This window comes from Meles meles, chromosome 2 (assembly GCF_922984935.1).
Source record: "Meles meles chromosome 2, mMelMel3.1 paternal haplotype, whole genome shotgun sequence".
Taxonomy (NCBI): Eukaryota; Metazoa; Chordata; class Mammalia; order Carnivora; family Mustelidae; genus Meles; species Meles meles.
Window position 1 is genome coordinate 58,142,343 of NC_060067.1, and position 18,810 is coordinate 58,161,152.

An 18,810-nucleotide genomic window follows, 5' to 3' on the forward strand; every position below is an offset into this window, starting at 1 on the left:
ATCAAATGTGAAAATCAAAGAGGGAGCACAAGGAAAATATTGACAGGAGTCCTAATACATGAATGGAACGTGTTATGAGATTTGTGTGTGTCATTAAAAATGCCTTGGAGATCTCATAATCTGGCTGACTCTATACTTGAAGCTGTAAAACCTGCTGGGTTCCTTTTTCAAATGATGCTTCTTATGCTACAGAGTGAGTATTGTTTTTTCTGTGACGCCTTTGTAAGAGGAAGTCAATTCTATGTTCATTATTGTAGCTCCAACTCATGAAGTATGATTTGGGACCTCATAGTTTAACCCTACAGGTTCTTAACAAGTTGAACATCCCCATGTTACCACTAATCCGTGTTATTTCCTTTTCACATCTTGGAAGCAGGAAGGAGTGGACTTTAGGCACTGGATTTTTATTTATAGAAATGTGATTGTAATTTTTTACTGCATTTGCTCTTACAGCCTTTAATGTTAAAGTTGTTTTTTTTTTAATTTTTTTTATTTCAGAAGCGGAAGTGTCAGAACAAGCCACAGGTATAACCCATCTTCCTCCTGAGGTAATGCTGTCAATTTTCAGTTATCTTAATCCTCAAGAATTGTGTCGATGCAGTCAAGTAAGCACTAAATGGTCTCAGCTCGCAAAAACTGGATCGCTTTGGAAACATCTTTACCCTGTTCATTGGGCTAGAGGTAGGTAAATGAAACTTTTAGTTTGTTTTAAGAAATACTTCAATCCATTTTTCTAAGTGATTACTTGTAGACGTTAATAAGCAGGGTCAGGGAGGGAAATTCTGAGAGGTTGACCAAAAAGTAGATTTCACAGTTAGATGATGTGTTTTTTGTATACACTTTTGAAAAGCTAACAATGCTGATATATTCATGGGTGATTTATGTGATGTGTGCAATTTCTTTTAAAATAATTAGGGAAAAAATAGGGGAGAGAATGAAAAATAATTGGCAAAATGTTGATAATTGTTGAAGATCGGTGATGAGGTGATGGGTATTCATTATGCTACTTTTAAAATGCTACTTCTTCCTGCTTTTGCCTGTGTTTGGAGTTAAAATGAAATTAATAGGTTGTCAGAACAGATTTAAATAATTATATTATATAAAAAAGTAGAGAATAAATTCTATAAAATTTAAAGATGAAGCACCACTAGGGCTGCCTTGGTAGTGGCTCAGAATAACTGACTGTTTTTGTCTTCAGCATGTTTTTTGGTGATTGGTAATGCCACATCCTAAATCACAATTTCATATTTATTTCATTGTGATAACTTACTTTTACTTGAAACAATTAAAGAAAATCTCCTTTTCATGAGCATATAGTGCGGTCATGGAGTAAAAGCAAATAATATGGCATACATTTTTCCTGTATGAAACTGAATTAAAACAGTTTCTTCTAAATGACTCTTTTAACTTCACATTTAAATAAAATTTTTTTGTTGTCTGTAATTTGTCACTTTGACATGGAGATACATATTTCTCACATAATTATAAATTGAATTTAAAAAATTTTATTTTTTATGTTAATATATAGCATCTTTAAAATAGCTGTTCTTTGATTTTTTTTTAGCAAAGCTATTTGAAGTATTGAGTGGACTTACTAAATGATTAGAATTACTATTATTTTTTAAAGATTTTATTTTTTTTTATTTGATAGAGAGAGCGCACGCACAAGTAGGCAGAGTGGCAGGCAGAGGGAGAGGGAGAAGCAGGCTCTCCCTTCACTGAGCAGAGAGCCTGATGTGGGGCTCGATCTCAAGACCCTGGGATTATGACCTGAGCCAAAGGCAGCCGCTTAACCAACTGAGCCACCCGGGCGCCCCAGAATTATTACTTTTATGTAGAATAATTTTCCTATTGGAGGAAAATGAAATATTAAGTGAGAAGTCAAGGGAAATATGGATATATTTAATACTTTATGGTTTCGCTATATTTTTAACTATTAATAACTAATTAATAGGAATTAACACATAATTAGGTACTATTTGATGTAAAGATCAAAGGTAAAAGTGCTGTACAAGACTTCTGTGATCTTAACCAGATCTTAAATATGCTTCTCTTTGTTTTTTAATGTTTAAACAAAAAGTTTCAATAAAAAAATTTTTTTTTTAATTTATTTATGGTGTTTGTTTCTAGTGTCTCTCAATCAGAATTTGTTTTTACCACCATCTAGGGAACATTTTGAAATGTCTGTGGAGACGTTTTTGTTTGTCCCATTTGGGGGGATTTTACTAGCCTGCAGTGAGTAGAGGCCAGGGTTTGTGCTAAACACCATATTACAATGCACAGTACAGCTCCCCACTGCAAAGAATTACCCAGCCCAGAATGTCAGTACTGTTAAGATTGAGAAATTGTAATTTAGATGTAATGTTAAGAGTCCAGTAAATTAATTCTGCATTGTCTCTTACTTTACAGTTTTATAATTTAGTCTCCAGGATCTTTACATTTATGATTTAGTTTACCTTAATCTTTCCCCTTTGACTATGTTCCTATCTATTGCTGAATTGCCAACTATTCATTATTGAGCAGAAAGTCTTTGCTTACTTTTGTTTATTAGCTATCATCATTTGGAGGGTATTGCTGGTGCCAGTGTGAAGCCACAGTAGGGGAAAAAGGTTAAGTTCTTTTCAATGATTTCTAAAATTGCATGTAAGACTTCTATTGATAATTATTTTTCATAATTCTTTTTAGTATGTCTGACATTCCCTTGCATATTATTTAAGTGTAATTTTTAAACCATAATTGAACATTTCTAACAATTGCTGGCCCATTGCCTAGAGCTCAAGTATTTTCTGTACGCAGAGATTTTTATTGTAAATAGGTGAAATTTTTTTTTTAATGGTAGCCAGTCTAATCTTACTTTGTTCCTTTTATTTATTTGTTGAGTAGGTGACTGGTATAGTGGTCCAGCAACTGAACTTGATACCGAACCTGATGAGGAATGGGTGAAAAACAGAAAAGATGAAAGTCGTGCTTTTCAGGAGTGGGATGAAGATGCTGATATAGATGAATCTGGTAAGCTATGTTTGGAATTAAAATTAGTACATGGTGCTTTAGCAATTAATATACTTAACAGTTAAGTGCTTATAAATTATTAGGTGTTAAGATTTGCATATTTTGTGTCTTATAAAGAAATTGGAGTTTACAAGCCTACTACTTTATAAAATTTGAAAGAATAATAAGCAAACTTAAAAAGTTATTCTGTTTGATTTAAGTGTATATAGGGTTTTTTCCCATCTGTTTTTATATTTAAATACTTAAACCAGAAATAATGACTATCCTCCTTATTGAAGTAATGTACGTTCATTATGTAGCACTTTGTAGTTTACAGTGTGTTTTTTAGGACCATTTTATTTGATCAGTTCAGCAATATTTATTGAGTCATCGTGGCATAGAGGAAGGAGCATGAAGCTGTTGAATCTGTTTATTCATTTGTAAACCATCATACTGCTTGCTTCACAATGTTAATGTGGAATTAAGTTATGTATATATGAAAATTCTCTGTAAATGACAAGGGATTATAACTAGTCTAGCCATTCTGTAAGTACTGTGGGAGAATTGAAGGGTGACTAAGATTTTATTCCTGTCCTTAAAGAACTCATATGGGAGAGAATTTAGAATAGGTAATTCTTAATTCAAGGTATATAATTAAAAATGCCACAGTAGAGGTGCAGAAAGATGCTATTTGGGGAGTATAAAGGAGGAAGAGAAAAATTCTTAGGTACTATTGTAGGAGATAATTACTAAAAGATGGTGAAAGAGTAAAAAAAAAACGGGCAAGACATTCTAATACCTAGTAAAACTGAAACTGTAGGGAGTTTTTATTTATAACTTGCTCACTTAAAAAATACTAAGCTGGGGGTGCCTAGATGGTGCAGTTGGCTAAGTGTCAGACTCTTGGTTTCTGCTCAGGTATTGATCTCAGGGTTGTGGGATCCAGGCCCAGGTCAGGTTCTGTGCTCAGCAGGGAGTGTGCTTGAGTTTCTTACCCTTTCCCCCACCCAAATAAATAAATAAATCTTAAAAAAAAATTTTGGCAAAGAACCAAACGTGGAAAAGGAGGACTATAAATATAAAGATCTGTGAAATGAAGTTGCCACATTGTGTTACGGTTTTGAACATTTAGAGGATGCTACACAAGAAAGAGGTCTGTTTCAGCTAGATTGGGTGATATGCTCACCCTGTAGCAAGAACTTTCTTGGGCATGAGGTTAATAGCAAACAAAATAGGAAAAAAAATCCTTGGTCTTACAATTTGGAGAGGGGAGGAGCCTCTGGGTGGCTCAGTCAGTTAAGCATCTGCCTTTTGGTTCAGATCTTGATCTCAGGGTACTGGGATCAAGCCCCGCATTGGGCTCCTTGCTCAGCCAGGAATCTGCTTCTTCCTCTCCGGCTCCCTCTGTTCCTCCCCCTGCTTTTTAACTCCCTCTCTCTCCTTCTCTCTCAAATAAATAAAATCTTAAAAAAAAAAAAAGAGAGAGAAGATAAATGATAAACACAGGCAAAATATATATGCTGTGTTGGATAGTGTCAGGAGCCATGGAGGAAGAGAGGAAAGAAACTAAAATTTTAAATAGGGTGACTAAGGTCTTCTGAGAAGTTTGAGCAAAACACATGTGAGCTTTAAAGTCTACCAAATTTAGTGTATTTGTCTCAGTACTTGAGGCAATAACCAAAGAATGCTTATCAATAAGCATTCACATTGAAAAGGATAGGTTAAGGCTGTAATGATTGAGCCTTGTTAAGGTAATATATCCGTTCAGCTGTGAGGTGTAGCTAAGACTAAACTTTGGATCTACCACCTATATTTTATGTTAGTGCTTTTTCAGTTGTCTTTTCTAGTCTTGCAGGAGGATGTTGTTCTTCATAGGATATTTAATTTCTTTTTTTTTTTTTTTAAAGATTTTATTTATTTATTTGACAGAGATCACAAGTAGGCAGAGAGGCAGGCAGAGAGAGAGGAGAGAGGAGGAAGCAGGCTCCCCGCTGAGCAGAGAGCCCGATTCTGGGCTCAATCCCTGGACCCTGGGATCATGACCTGAGCGGAAGGCAGAGGCTTTAACCCACTGAGCCACCCAGGTGCCTAGAATATTTAATTTCTTAAATTTTTAAAAATTTTTTTAAGGATTTCCCAGTAAAACAGATTTAGATAGGGAGGACCACAGAAACAAAAGAATTATTTGGGAATAAAATTACTATAGGATAAATAGGTTTGCCAAAAGTCATTTTTATCTTTGTACTTTACATATGTCTGACTAATAAACAAGAAATTTAGGTAAATCTGTAAATATTGTAACCATTAATCACAAATTCAGAATTTTTAAAAATATTTCTTTCATAAGCTATATTCAGTTTTCTTTTAAATGAGACTTTCTTAAAAATGAGACTTTCTTAATTCTGTTAAACTGTTCAGAAATATTCAGGTTACGTCTTTAGGTAAGCATAATAATAATAGTGCCCTGAGAAAGGTAATACATTATTAATTCATTCTTTTTGGTTTAGTTGGTATATTTTTTTTACTTATATCAAATTGGAGTTTGTAGTGTTTTTGTGGTGTTGGTTGTTAACAGTGTGGCATCCTGTTGCAAACATCTAGGCTCTACAGAAGTTATTAAGCAAAAACCAAAAACCATGCTTCTTAAAAATTCTAAGCTACTTTACTTTTACTTGATTTGTTATGACCAGGCTCATTCAATTGTTTTAAATCCTTTTTAGCTCTCTGTCCCTTTTATTTTTCTAAAATAACAAATGATACTTTTTATCATAGTTATTTTTCTTTTGATTTTTTTCTTGAATAGCTTCTACTATTTTCTTGAAGAGCTTCTACTGTTCTTTTAAATACTCAGTATTTTTCCAAAACTTTTTCACCTGAAGCTGAAGTTATTTTTTCTGTCTCTGCTTTACTTACTTATCACCTTCAGCCTCAAAACAAGTGAAAAAAAATCTTCCCTTCAGTCTCATTATAAACTTTTTTTTCCCTTTTGTCTCTTTTTAGTTGATGTCAGACCTGTTAAATATTAATTTCTGGTGAGTGAGACCTTATCCATTGAAATTGCTTTACCATATATAAGGGAGTTTAAGAATAGCATAAAGTATTAAAAAAAAAAAAAAAAAGAGGGGCGCCTGGGTGGCTCAGTGGGTTAAAGCCTCTGCCTTCAGCTCAGGTCATGATCCTGGAGTCCTGGGATCGAGCCCCGAGTCGGGCTCTCTGCTCTGCGGGGAGCCTGCTTCCTCCTCTCTCTCTGCCTTCCTCTCTGCCTACTTGTGATCTCTGTCTGTCAAATGAATAAATAAAAATCTTAAAAAAAAAGAAAAAAGAGAAAGAAAAGGGATTGACCTGGTTGACCCATCTGGATAGGCACGTGACTCTTTTTTTTTTTTTTTTAAAGATTTTATTTATTTAATTTGACAGAGAAAGTGATCACAAGCAGACAGAGAGGCAGAGCAGAGAGAGAGGGGAAGCAGGCTCCCTGCTGAGCAGAGAGCGGGATGCCGGACTCGATCCCAGGATCCTGGGATCATGACCTGAGCTGAAAGCAGAGGCTTAACCCACTGAGCCACCCAGGCTCCCAGGCACGTGACTCTTGATCACAGCTCAGGTCCTGATCTCAGGGTAATGCGTTCAATCCCTGCACTGGGCTCCACCTGGACATGGAGCCTACATTAAAAAAAAAAAAAAGGCAAAAAGTATTTCATATTTAATGACTTGGTGATTCGTTGAGTAGCCTAATTATAATTACTGGTATCAAATTCTTAGATTTTTGAATTCATTTTACAGAAGAGTCTGCAGAGGAATCGATTGCTATCAGCATTGCGCAAATGGAAAAACGTTTACTTCATGGCTTAATTCATAACGTTCTACCATATGTCGGAACTTCAGTAAAAACTATAGTATTAGCATACAGCTCTGCAGTTTCCAGCAAAATGGTATGTATAAATTAGTACTAGTTTGGGTATTAAGAAAAAGTAGCAGTGATCTAAATTTGGTTTACTTATTCCTGAATTTAATGAAGGAAAAAAAAAATAGCTGTTTACTCAGGAGAGTGCCTTCCCATGGGCGGCCATACACTGCTAACTTTTCATGTTATTTCATTTCAGTTTTCCTAGTAGTTTTGGTACACAGGTACCCTCTACACATTATAGAAAAGGAAACAGAGACCAGGAGAGGTTAAACAATTTACTTAGTTTCACAGATACTAAGTTCTATGATGAAGCCCAGTTTTTTTTTTAATGTTTCTTTATATGTAAGACTTGGTAAAACAGGCAAGTGAGATTAAGTCACACTGTCTTACAAGTGTGTCTTGTCCTCCGTCAGAATCTCCTTGGGTATTCCTTAGAGATAAAATTTCTTGGGTCTAATCCCATGGTTACTAAAACAGATTGTCCAGAGTTTTGAGTCCAGAATATATATTTGTAATGCAAACTGAAGTGATTTTTTACATGCACAAAAGCTTGAGAACCACTGGCTTATGTTATTTACTGAAAGTTATTTACTAAAAGTTATGTCTTTCTTAATCCCCACCCCCCCCCACCCACCCACCAGGTTAGGCAGATTTTAGAACTTTGTCCTAACTTGGAGCATCTGGATCTGACCCAGACTGACATTTCAGATTCTGCATTTGACAGGTTAGTTATTTTTTGGACATTTCAGTATAATGGTTTCAACCTATGTATTAGTAGAATTGTTCTGTAGTTTATTTCCATAATTGCAGTTTAATTGTACTATAATTTTTTACTATCAGATCTAAGTCATATGTGACTTAACTTGATAACACCCTCCAGTTTGCTTCTTGTCCATAGGATCCAGCTGATCCAAAAATTCAGTTTGCATCATCCTTTCATCTTTATAATCCTCTACTGTGTCTAGACCTTTGAGCCTTGCTGGGCAGTCAATGTAGATTGGCATTATATATTTTTAAGAAGTTTCCAGTTTCATTTGGCCTCCAAATGCCATTTGGCAAAGCTTTCTCTTACATTCTTCATATTCTGGAACTGTAACATTTTCTTCAAGCTACAGTCTTCATAGGTTTTATTTCCTTAGATACCATCACTTTCTTTCTTATTCTGCCTCACCCTTCTCTTTCCCCTTCTAGCATTTGTATCAGTATCTCTCTTCCTATTTCAGAGGGAGAGGTGTACGCTTCTCTGGCTATGGCTAATTCTGTCCCAGTTCCTAGAGTTTGTTTCTTCTGGATCTTCCTCCTTTAATTAGCTATTCTCTTTCTTTGGTGTGTGTGCAGCCTTTCCTCTACTGGTTACTTGTTGGAATAATAAGTGAAGTCTCTCCTTTCTATATCTTTGTCCTCCTACCCTTATAATGGAAGGGTAGTAATAATCTTAGACCCTAATTACTCTTACTGTCTTTTCTAATTCCTAGTTTCTAAAATGATGCCTGACAATAGATACTCAGTAAATATTTGATTATATTAGATTTTAAATCTTTTAGTTTCTGTCTACTCACATATAATCAAATGCTTTTGAAGATTTTAACAATATCCACTAATAGTCCTATTATTTCTTAATTATAGTTGGTCTTGGCTTGGTTGCTGCCAGAGTCTTCGGCATCTTGATCTGTCTGGATGTGAAAAAATCACAGATGTGGCTCTAGAGAAGATTTCTAGAGCCCTCGGAATTCTGACATCTCATCAGAGTGGCCTTTTAAAAACTACGAGCAAAATTACTTCGACTACATGGAAAAATAAAGACATTACCATGCAGTCCACCAAGCAATACACTTGTTTGCACGATTTAACTAACAAGGGTATTGGAGAAGAAATGGATAATGAACACCCCTGGACTAAGACCGTTTCTTCTGACAGTTTCACTTCTCCATATGTGTGGATGTTAGATGCTGAAGATTTGGCTGATATTGAAGATGCTGTAGAATGGAGACATAGAAATGTTGAAAGTCTTTGTGTAATGGAAACAGCATCCAACTTTAGTTGTTCCTCCTCTGGTTGTTACAGTAAAGATATTGTTGGATTAAGGACTAGTGTCTGTTGGCAGCAGCATTGTGCTTCTCCAGCCTTTGCATATTGTGGTCATTCATTTTGTTGTACAGGAACAGCTCTAAGAACTATGTCAACACTCCCAGAGTCTTCTGCATTGTGTAAAAAAGCATCAAGGACTAGATTGCTTAGAGGACAAGACTTAATTTACTCTGGGAGTGAAAAATCTGATCAAGAGACTGGACGCGTACTTCTGTTTCTCAGTCTGTCTGGATGTTACCAGATCACAGACCATGGTCTCAGGTAAGTAATTAGTTGCAGAATATTAAGAAGTGGACATATTCACATTCTCAAATGGAATATAAAAATTTCAATTTAAGTCATTCCTTTTAGCTGATTTGTTTAACTGAAAGAGTTAACCAAAAAAAAAAAAAAAAAAAGAGTTAACCAAAATCTGTCCTACTTCAAAGCATTAGAACAATATAAGTTGAGCTCAGAGTTTCATTTCAGTCCATTTAAATTCTTAGTGAAATATGGAAGAACATTAAGAGTTTATTTTTTTTAAAGAATTTTTGTTTATTTTTCAGAGAGAGACAGTGAGTGTGTGTGCATATGTACAAGGTGGGGGAAGGCAGAGGGAGAAGCAGGCTCCCTACTGATCAGGGAGCCTGAGTAGGACTTTATCCCAGAACTCTGGAATCCTGACCTAAGCCAAAGGCAGACACTTAACCGATTGAGCCACCCAGGCACCCAGAATGTTGAGTTTAATCAATAGTCAGCAGATGCCTACAAATTTTCTAAGACGCTTTAGTAGATGAAAAATAAGATAGCTTTTTCCTCAAGGGCTTGTAACAGAGAAGAAAATAAAATATATCATATTCCATTGCTGTGTATTATCTGTGTACACTCTTTAAGGGATGTATAGAGATTCTGTGGGTATCAAAGGAGATAGAAGACATCTCTCATTCAGTTGTAGTAAATGATCAGGAAATTTAATGAGGAAGGGTGCCTGGCTGGGTCAGTCACCAGAGCATCTGACTCTTGATCTCAGGGTTGTGAGTTCAAGCTTCATGTTAGACATGGAGGGAACGCCTGCTTAAAAAAAAACAAACCAAAAACCAAAAAAAACGGAAAGAAAGAAAGAAAGAAAGAAAGAAATGACACTGAATTGAATCTTGAAGAAAAATGAAGGATTTTGATAGGTGACAGTGGGAGAAGACACCATTCATTCCAAGCAGTGAGGATTACTTGAGTACACAGTACACATAGTAGTAAAGCGCTATTGTAATTGTTGTTAGGTTATTTTGTTGTTATGGCTGTTCTCAGTATTATTAAGGTGCAGTAATTATTTCATTATATTTGATAGGAACTTTCGGAATTTGTTTATATGTTTTCTCTTTTACCTTGTAATAGACTTGAATTTTATTAAGGTTCTTTAATAATGGGATGCTAGATATGTTAAACAATGAAAATTCATCCAACATAAAGCCTAGTATTCTTCTTTTCTTGTCGGTATGATCTTTAGCAGATTAAGTTGGACTCAGCAAATGTTTAGAGACTTGGTATTCCAGTTTGGTTGTGGTGAATGATATGTACTGGGTGATAGTAGGATGTAAGTTTATAGAAGTTGGTTGGTGATATATAAGTAGAAGGTAGAAGAGCAGAAAAATTATTTTTTTGAGTAGTCTTCTGTATTCTTTTTAAGAAGCAAGGTCCTTGGGGCGCCTGGGTGGCTCAGTGGGTTAAAGCCTCTGCCTTTCGCTCAGGTCGTGATCCCAGAGTCCTGGGATCGAGCCCCGCATCGGGCTCTCTGCTTGGCAGGGAGCCTGCTTCCTCCTCTCTCTCTCTCTCTCTGCCTACCTCTCTCCCTACTTGTGATCTCTATCTGTCAAATAAATAAATAAATAAATAAAATCTTTAAAAAAAAAAAAAAAGAAGCAAGGTCCTTAAAAAAGGTATGTATTTCAAATGTACCCACATGGTTTAATAATTTATAAAAATGTTTGCAGTTAAAATCCTATTTTAAATTTATAGGAAAGTTAGCAGAATAGTGATCTTTGTAATGAGTTTTAAAAAATTTTTTTTTAAATTTTTAAATTTTTATTTGCTCCAGGGGTACAGGTCTGTGAATCATCAGGCTTACACATTTCACAGCACTCACCATAGCACATACCCTTACCCATGTCCATAGCCAACCATCCCCTCCCTACAACCCTCAGCAACCCAGCAACCCTCAGTTTGTTTTGTGAGATTGAGTCTCTTACGGTTTGTCTCCCTCTTGATCCCATCTTTTTTTTTTTTTTTTAAGATTTTATTTATTTACTTGACAGACAGAGATCACAAGTAGGCAGAGAGGCAGGCAGAGAGAGAGATGGGGAAGCAGGCCCTGGTGAGCAAAGAGCCCGATGTGGGGCTCGATCCCAGGACCCTGGGATCATGACCTGAGCTGAAGGCAGAGGCTTTAACCCACTGAGCCACCCAGGTGCCCCCCCTTTTTAAAAGATTTTATTTATTTATTTGACAGACAGAGATCACAAGTAGGCAGAGAGGCGGGCAGAGAGAGAGAGGAGGAAGCAGGCTCCCCTCTGAGCAGAGAGGCTGATGTGGGGATCAATCCCAGGACCCTGGGTCTTAATCCCAACTTGTTTCATTTTTTCCTTCCCTATCCCCCAGACCCCCTACCCTGCCTCTCAAATTCCTCAGAAAATAATTCTGTATTGATTTATTGGCATTAATATTAGAATTTGGCCTACTAAAAATCTTCAAGGGGTACAGAATTACATTTATTATTATTTCATCATTTAGGATTTTCTTTTCTCTCTCTTTTTTTAAGAGTTTTATTAATTTATTTGACAGACAGAGATCACAAGTAGGCAGAGAGGCAGACAGAGAGAGAGGAGGAAGCAGGCTCCCTGCTGAGCAGAGAGTCTGATGCGGGGCTCGATCCCAGGACCCTGATGGCAGAGGCTTTAACCCACTGAGCCACCCAGGCACCCCTCTTTTCTCTTCTTAACTTAAATTTAGTCATGGTTTTATATTGGGAATTTTTGGAAAATGTAGAGTATCTGTTGAAGTAATTTAGTGCCATTATATAGCCTTAAGTTTTACAAAAAGCACTGCTGAGCTGTATTGGAATTAAATAGCCAGAGTTTAGAATTTTTGGTCTTTGAGTATGATCTACTTGTACTGCCTTTTTCTTTTTTTTGGAAAAAAAAACTTTAATAGAAGCTACAAAATAGCTGAAGTACTAAAGACAAGCTTAACAAGTAGTGGAAACCATCTATAAGAAGAAAACTTTAAAATACTAAACAACACAAAAGAAGATTTTCATTTAAACAAGCAGAAAGTTCTGCATATTCTTTAATAGAAAAAACCAACAACATAATGAAGTCAAAGCTCCCAATATTATCAGTTGGTTTGCCAAATACAGACAAAAATTCTAGGAAAAAATCATAATAAATACTACCTTTGTAATTTATTAAACCACATTATGAAACTAACTATATGGAAACAGAGTGGTATGTGCTTATAACTAGAAAAAACAATAGAAAATGCATCTAAATCTATAAAGCATTCTTTTCGTTTGATAAAGAGAGCTCTTCAATTTAAGTTAAAAAAAATGAGTTACTAAGTAAATTAAACTGAGTCAATAATAAGCTATTTTGAAAAACAAAAGTACACACATAAATTTGGATTCCTGCTTCATATACAATAAATTCCAGATGGATCAAAGAATTATAAATGAAAAATTAATCATAAAGTATTAGTGGCAAAAAACTCAAGCACATAGAGTTCTTTTTTAATCTCAGAATTGTGAAGGCCTCTTAAGCATTGCAGACAACTCCAGAAGCCTTGAAGTAACATATTGATAAATTCAGCTATATAAAATACAGTTTTTCTGCCTGAAGAAAAAAATAAGTCAAAAGGCAAGTGACAAAGGGGAAAAAATTGCAACTTATATCACAAATTATTCGTTTTCCTAATGTGGAAACATTCATACCAATTAATAAGAAAATAATTGAAAACAGCTGAAAATTTGCAAAGCACATGAAAAAGCAAAATACAGAAAATGACATACAAATATTTAACTCCTGAAAATATGAAAAGACACTTGATCTCATTTATAATAAGGAAAATATAAAATTATAATTTTGTAAGATATAATTTTCACTTACACATTTTAGCAAGTATTTTTTTTTTTTTTTTTTTTTAAAGATTTTATTTATTTATTTGACAGACAGAGATCACAAGTAGGCAGAGAGAGAGAGGAGGAAGCAGGCTCCCTGCTGAGCAGAGAGCCCGATGTGGGGCTCGATCCCAGGACCCTGGGATCATGACCTGAGCCGAAGGCAGAGGCTTTAACCCACTGAGCCACCCAGGCGCCCCTTTTAGCAAGTATTTTAAAATTTGATAATACAGGGGCACTTTCATACTTCTTGCTAGAAGTGTAAGTTGTACTTGTACTGCTTTTTTGAGTTATAAAGAAACTACCTGGGAGAAGTTCTGTATTTTAATTCTCTCATTTTTTCTTTTGGTCATTACAATCTTCAGTAAACTAAATTAATCTTTCTTCCTGGAGAATGGAAGGGTGGAGGTGAAGCATTCATTAGCTCAGAGAGGTAGCTCTTCTCGGCTCCTAGATTCTAACAGAGCCACTTAGAGCTCTGTTAGGTTACGTGTTCTTATGAAAAATGTTGGAGAAAATACCATGGTTCACTGACTTTGGGCCCAGTCAGACTTTGGGTGTAGGTTGATAGATTGTAGTTAAAGCAATACAAAGTAAGACAACTATATTCTCATTCCTTTTTAAACTTGTTTTTACTGTATTTTTATATATGTATTCCTGATACATTTTTTTTTGAATGTAACTTGATTTTTTTTTTGTTTTTGTTTTTGTTTTTTTCTTTTGAATGTAACTTGGTTTTAAAGAATTAGGAATTTTTGGTTCCTAATAATTCATTTTCCAATACCATTATTTTTTTAATTATCACTATACCTTATTAAAACATATCTGTAGCTCTAGTCAGTTGTTTTTTTTCTTTTTCCTTTTTTTCAGTTTATTTTAAGTAATCTCTACACCCACTCTGACGCTTATATTCAAAACCCTGAGAACAAGAGTTGCATGTTCTTCTGATGAGCCAGCCAGGCACCCTTCAGTTGTGTGTTCCTTTTTTTTAATTTTTAAAATTTTTAAGTTAAAATTTTTTGTTTATGCTTTTGTTGTGTTGCGTTTTTTTGAAGACTTTTTTTTTAAACACTTCTTTTTTTTTAAAAGATTATTTATTTATTTTTTTGGGGGGGGCAGGCAGAGAGGCAGGCGGGGGGGGGTGGGGAGCAGGCTCCCCACCGAGCAGAGAGTCCAATGTAGGGCTCTATTCCAGGATCCTGGGATCATGACTCGAGCCGAAGGCAGAGGCTTTAACCCACTGAGCCACCCAGGCGCCAGTGGTGGGTTTTTTTGAGAGGGGGTACAAAAAGTGATTTTATTTGGGGACAGGACCCATGGGCAGAAAGAGCTTCTGCCACTTTTGTTGTTTTTTAAGTTTTAAGTAGGCTCTACACCCATCCTTAAGTGCATAGTAGGGCCTAAACTTACTAACCTGAGATTAAGACCTGAGCTGAAGTCAAGAGTCACTCAACTGACTGAACCACCCATGTGCCCTCAGTTGTATTTTCAGCATGACCAGTTTTACTATTCAAAGAATGAAATAACTATACCCTTTTGTAATATTTCAAAGCTGCAGTGATAATCTGAGCAAGGGGCAGTTTTTCTGTGTTTTCTTAGTTTTGTTGGGATATTTTTAAATAAGTCAGAGTTTATTAAAAATTCTGTATAATTAAAAATCGACTTCAAAAAAAGTCAGAATTTTTAATTTATTTTTAAAATTACATATAATGTGTTATTTGCCCCAGGGGTACGGGTCTGTGAATCATCAGGCTTACACATTTGACAGCACTCACCGTAGCACATACCCTCCCCAATGTCCATAACCCAGCCACCCTATCCCTCCCCACTTCCACTCCCCAGCAAGGGAGTCAGAGTTTTGATGACTATAATTAAGAGGTATCTTCTATTTGCTTTTAGTGAAAAAGGATTTGGAAACTTCCTGATAAGCTTTGGAAAATGCTAGGAGGGGGACATATTACATCTAAAAGTGGAATTATAGTGGGGATGGGGGTGAGGGGATGAGTTAATTGGGTGATGGACATTAAGGACGGCACATGATGTAATGAGCAGTAAGTATTATATAAGACTGATGAATCCCTGAACTCTACATCTGAAACTAATACATTATATGGTAATCAATTCAATTTAAATAAAAAATGCAAAAAAAGTAAAAGCCGAATTATAGGGCTTTATTTGACTATAAGTTTCCATCCCCACTTACCTCCAAGGCATAATTCTTTTGTATTCATTATGTTGGTTTAAAAATTAATTTCATTTTGGGGTGCCTAGGTGGCTCATTTTGTTAGGCATCTGACACTTGATCTCAGCTCAGGTCTTGATCTCAAATTTTGAGTTGAGGCCCTACACTGGCTCCACACTGGGTGTGGAGCCTCCTTAAAAAATAATAGTAATAAAAATTATTTTAAGTAATCAATTACAATAGTAACTACAACTGGTGTCAGTGGGTTTGAGAACAAATAAAACTCACATGTGCATACAACTTAGTATATGGGAACAGAGGGGCGAATTGGGAGCTTTCAGTCCTTCTGCATTGGTTATATGGGGCTTGTTACAAGAGCATTGACTATGAGAATGTAGATTGAAAATCAATATTTTTTTTTTTTTTTTTTTTTTTTTAAAGATTTTATTTATTTATTTGACAGAGAGAGATCACAAGTAGGCAGAGAGGCAGGCAGAGAGAGTGAGAGGGAAGCAGGCTCCCTGCGGAGCAGAGAGCCCGATGCGGGACTCGATCCCAGGACCCTGAGATCATGACCTGAGCCGAAGGCAGTGGCTTAAACCACTGAGCCACCCAGGCGCCCCTCAATATTTTTTTTTTTAAAGATTTTTATTTATTTGAAGGATAGAGAGGGTGGGAGAAAGAATATGAGCACAGTGGGCAGGGAGATGGGTGGAAGAAGAGAGTGAAGCAGATCTCCTGGGGAGCAGTGAACCCAATGTGGGCCTGTGATCCCAAAACCCTGAGCAGTGAACCCAGTGTGGGCCAGTGATCCCAAGACCCTGAGATCCTGACCTGAGCTGAAGGCAGGCACTTAAGTGACAGAGCCACCCAAGTGCCCTTAAAAAATCAATATTTTAAAGTAAACTGAAGCCTTAAGGAACAGATAGTGTCATATCTAGTCTCAGTGCAGTGTTTTCAGGTTTTTGTAGGAATGAAATCTTGGCTGTTACTGATTATTTAAATTTTCAACCTTCTTTGGCCCCCTCATGTTGCCATTATTGTTTTGTTATACACTACTCTTTCTTTCCTTGACCCCAAGGCAATTACTCTTCAATTTTTTGCAGATAGCATATATTATTGTTAGGTCTTACTTTTTAAAATTCAGTCAGATACTCCCTGTCATTTAATTAATTTATTTAGGCTATTTACATTTAACATAATTATTGTTATGGTTATTTTTATGCCTATCATCTTGCTGTTTGTTTTCCTCTTGTTTTACCTTTTCTTCTTCTTTTGTCTTTTCCTGACTTCTTTTGGATTTATTAAGTACTTTTTAGTATCTTGTTCTATTTCTCCTGTTGGCTAGTACCTCATGTATTTAGTGTTTTCTCCAGAGTTTGTATGCATTTTTCTAAAGTCATTGTTTACTAATCCCGTCATTATCATTTATTGGTCTTTTTCTATTGATTGATTTTTTCCCTCATTCTTTGAATGCCTAGTGTGTCATGTGATACATGATAGTGTGAATTATACATTGTTGAATTCTGGATTTTGTTCCGTTTCTTTAAAGATTACTACCTTTTTTTTTTTTTTTTTAAAGATTTTACTTATTTATTTGACACAGAGAGAGATCACAAGTAGGCAGAGAGGCTGGCAGAGAGAGGGGGAAGCAGGCTCCCCGCTGAGCAGAGAGCCCGATGTGGGGCTCGATTCCAGGACCCTGAGATCATGACTTGAGCTGAAGGCAGAGGCTTAACTCACTGAGCCACCCAGGCACCCCAAGATTACTACTTTTGAATCATTCCCTGCTCTGTAATATTTCTATATCTTATATATGTTTCTTTTTTTTTTTTTAAGATTTTATTTATTTATTTGACAGAGAGAAATCACAAGCAGGCAGAGAGGCAAGCAGAGAGAGAGGAAGGGAAGCAGGCTCCCCGCTGAGCAGAGAACCCGATGTGGGGCTCGATCCCAGGACCCTGAAATCATGACCTGAGCCGAAGGCAGCTGCTTAACCCACTGAGTCACCCAGGCGCCCCTCTTATATATATTTCTATAACTTTTTTTTCTTACTGCATGTATTGTCAATACTTTGTTTAGTATTTCTTGAGGACAGAACCTGTATTTTACTCATCTTGGATTTTACTGTTTAGGCTTGTGTCTACATACTTGGACATTGGTGATAAAAGGTAGACTTGAGTGATCTTCCTCGAATGCATTTTTTTTTAACTTGTTATTACTCTTCTTTCTAAACCTTTCAGTGAGTTTTGTTACACTTCGGTTAGGTCCAAATTCTTGGCCCTTGTTTACTTCTGTAGTTTATATCTTTTTATCTTCTTAAATCTCTAAATTTTTACTTGGTCACTTCCTAACACCCATCAAAAAAAGACAAGAGACAAATATCTCTCTCTCACACACAAACAGACACGTACACAGAGCTATCCTTTTTGTAGCTATATTCAACTATTTTCTCTTTCTTCAAGGCACCATATTTCTCATCTTTAGGCATTTGAATTTGCTCTGTCTGTAACGTACATTTATTGGCTAACTTCTGTTTGTTTCTATCACAGTTTAAATGTCCCTTCTTGGGGTGCCTGGGTGGCTCAGTTGTTTAATTGTCTGTCTTCAGCTGAGGTCATGATCCCAGGGTCTTGGCATGGAGCCCAGAGTTGGGCTCTCTGCTCCTGTGGGGGGCCTTCTTCTTCCTCTCCCTCTGCCTGCTGCTCCCCCTGTTTGTGCTCTCTCTCTCTGTCAAATGAATAAGAAATCTTAAAAAAAAAATTAATGTCCCTTCTTATAGGAAACCTTTTTGGACTCCCCTTCTCCCCCATCAATGCCCTTCTGTATGTTCCAGGAGACTGTCACATGGTATTATAATTACATATTTATTTTTGATTTCCCATTAAGCTCAGTGAGGGCACTGACTGACTGCCCAGGTTTTTTCTTCAAGTATACTGTGAAGAAGTTTTATATTCCATGCAGTCTTGTCCTTAGTGTTCTGAAAATTTTAAATTTTAGGAAATGGAGCAGCTTCTGCATCTCAGAAATAGCTTCTGAGATCTTTTCGGACCACTTTTTCCCCTCCTAGATCCACTATTTTTTTTCTTCTTTTAAGCTTTTATTTATTTAGGGACTCCTGGGTGGCTTAGTCGGTTGAGTGTTCAACTCTTGATTTTGGCTCAGGTCAGGATCTCAGGGTCATGAGGTCAGGCTCTGCTCTCAACTGGGAGTCTGCTTGAGATTTTCTCTACCTTTTTGCCTTCCCCATCCCCATTCTGCTGACACACACACTGTCTCTTAAGGGAATAGATTTATCTTAAAAAAAAAAAAAAAAGATTTTATTTATTTAGAGTGAGAGAGAGTGTGCATGTGAGCAGGGAGAGGAGCAGGGCAGGGAGAAGGAAAGAGAGAAGAGAATCTCAAGCTGACACGACACTGAACATGGAACCCGGTGCCAGGCTTGCTTTCATGATGCTGAGATCATGACCTGAGCTGAAATCAAGAGTCCACTCAACCAAC

At 36.4% G+C, this 18,810-nt stretch overlaps 1 protein-coding gene across 1 annotated transcript in view; it reads left to right on the forward strand.

The window, feature by feature from the left end:
• Positions 1 to 18,810, forward strand: part of FBXL5 (F-box and leucine rich repeat protein 5) — a 43,162-nt gene that overhangs the window by 15,106 nt on the left and 9,246 nt on the right. Inside the window, exons 5-9 of the mRNA XM_045997223.1 lie at positions 499 to 681; positions 2,884 to 3,009; positions 6,772 to 6,920; positions 7,537 to 7,619; positions 8,522 to 9,244. Of these exons, the coding sequence (XP_045853179.1) occupies positions 499 to 681; positions 2,884 to 3,009; positions 6,772 to 6,920; positions 7,537 to 7,619; positions 8,522 to 9,244 (1,264 nt within the window). The remainder of the gene's footprint in view (positions 1 to 498; positions 682 to 2,883; positions 3,010 to 6,771; positions 6,921 to 7,536; positions 7,620 to 8,521; positions 9,245 to 18,810) is intronic.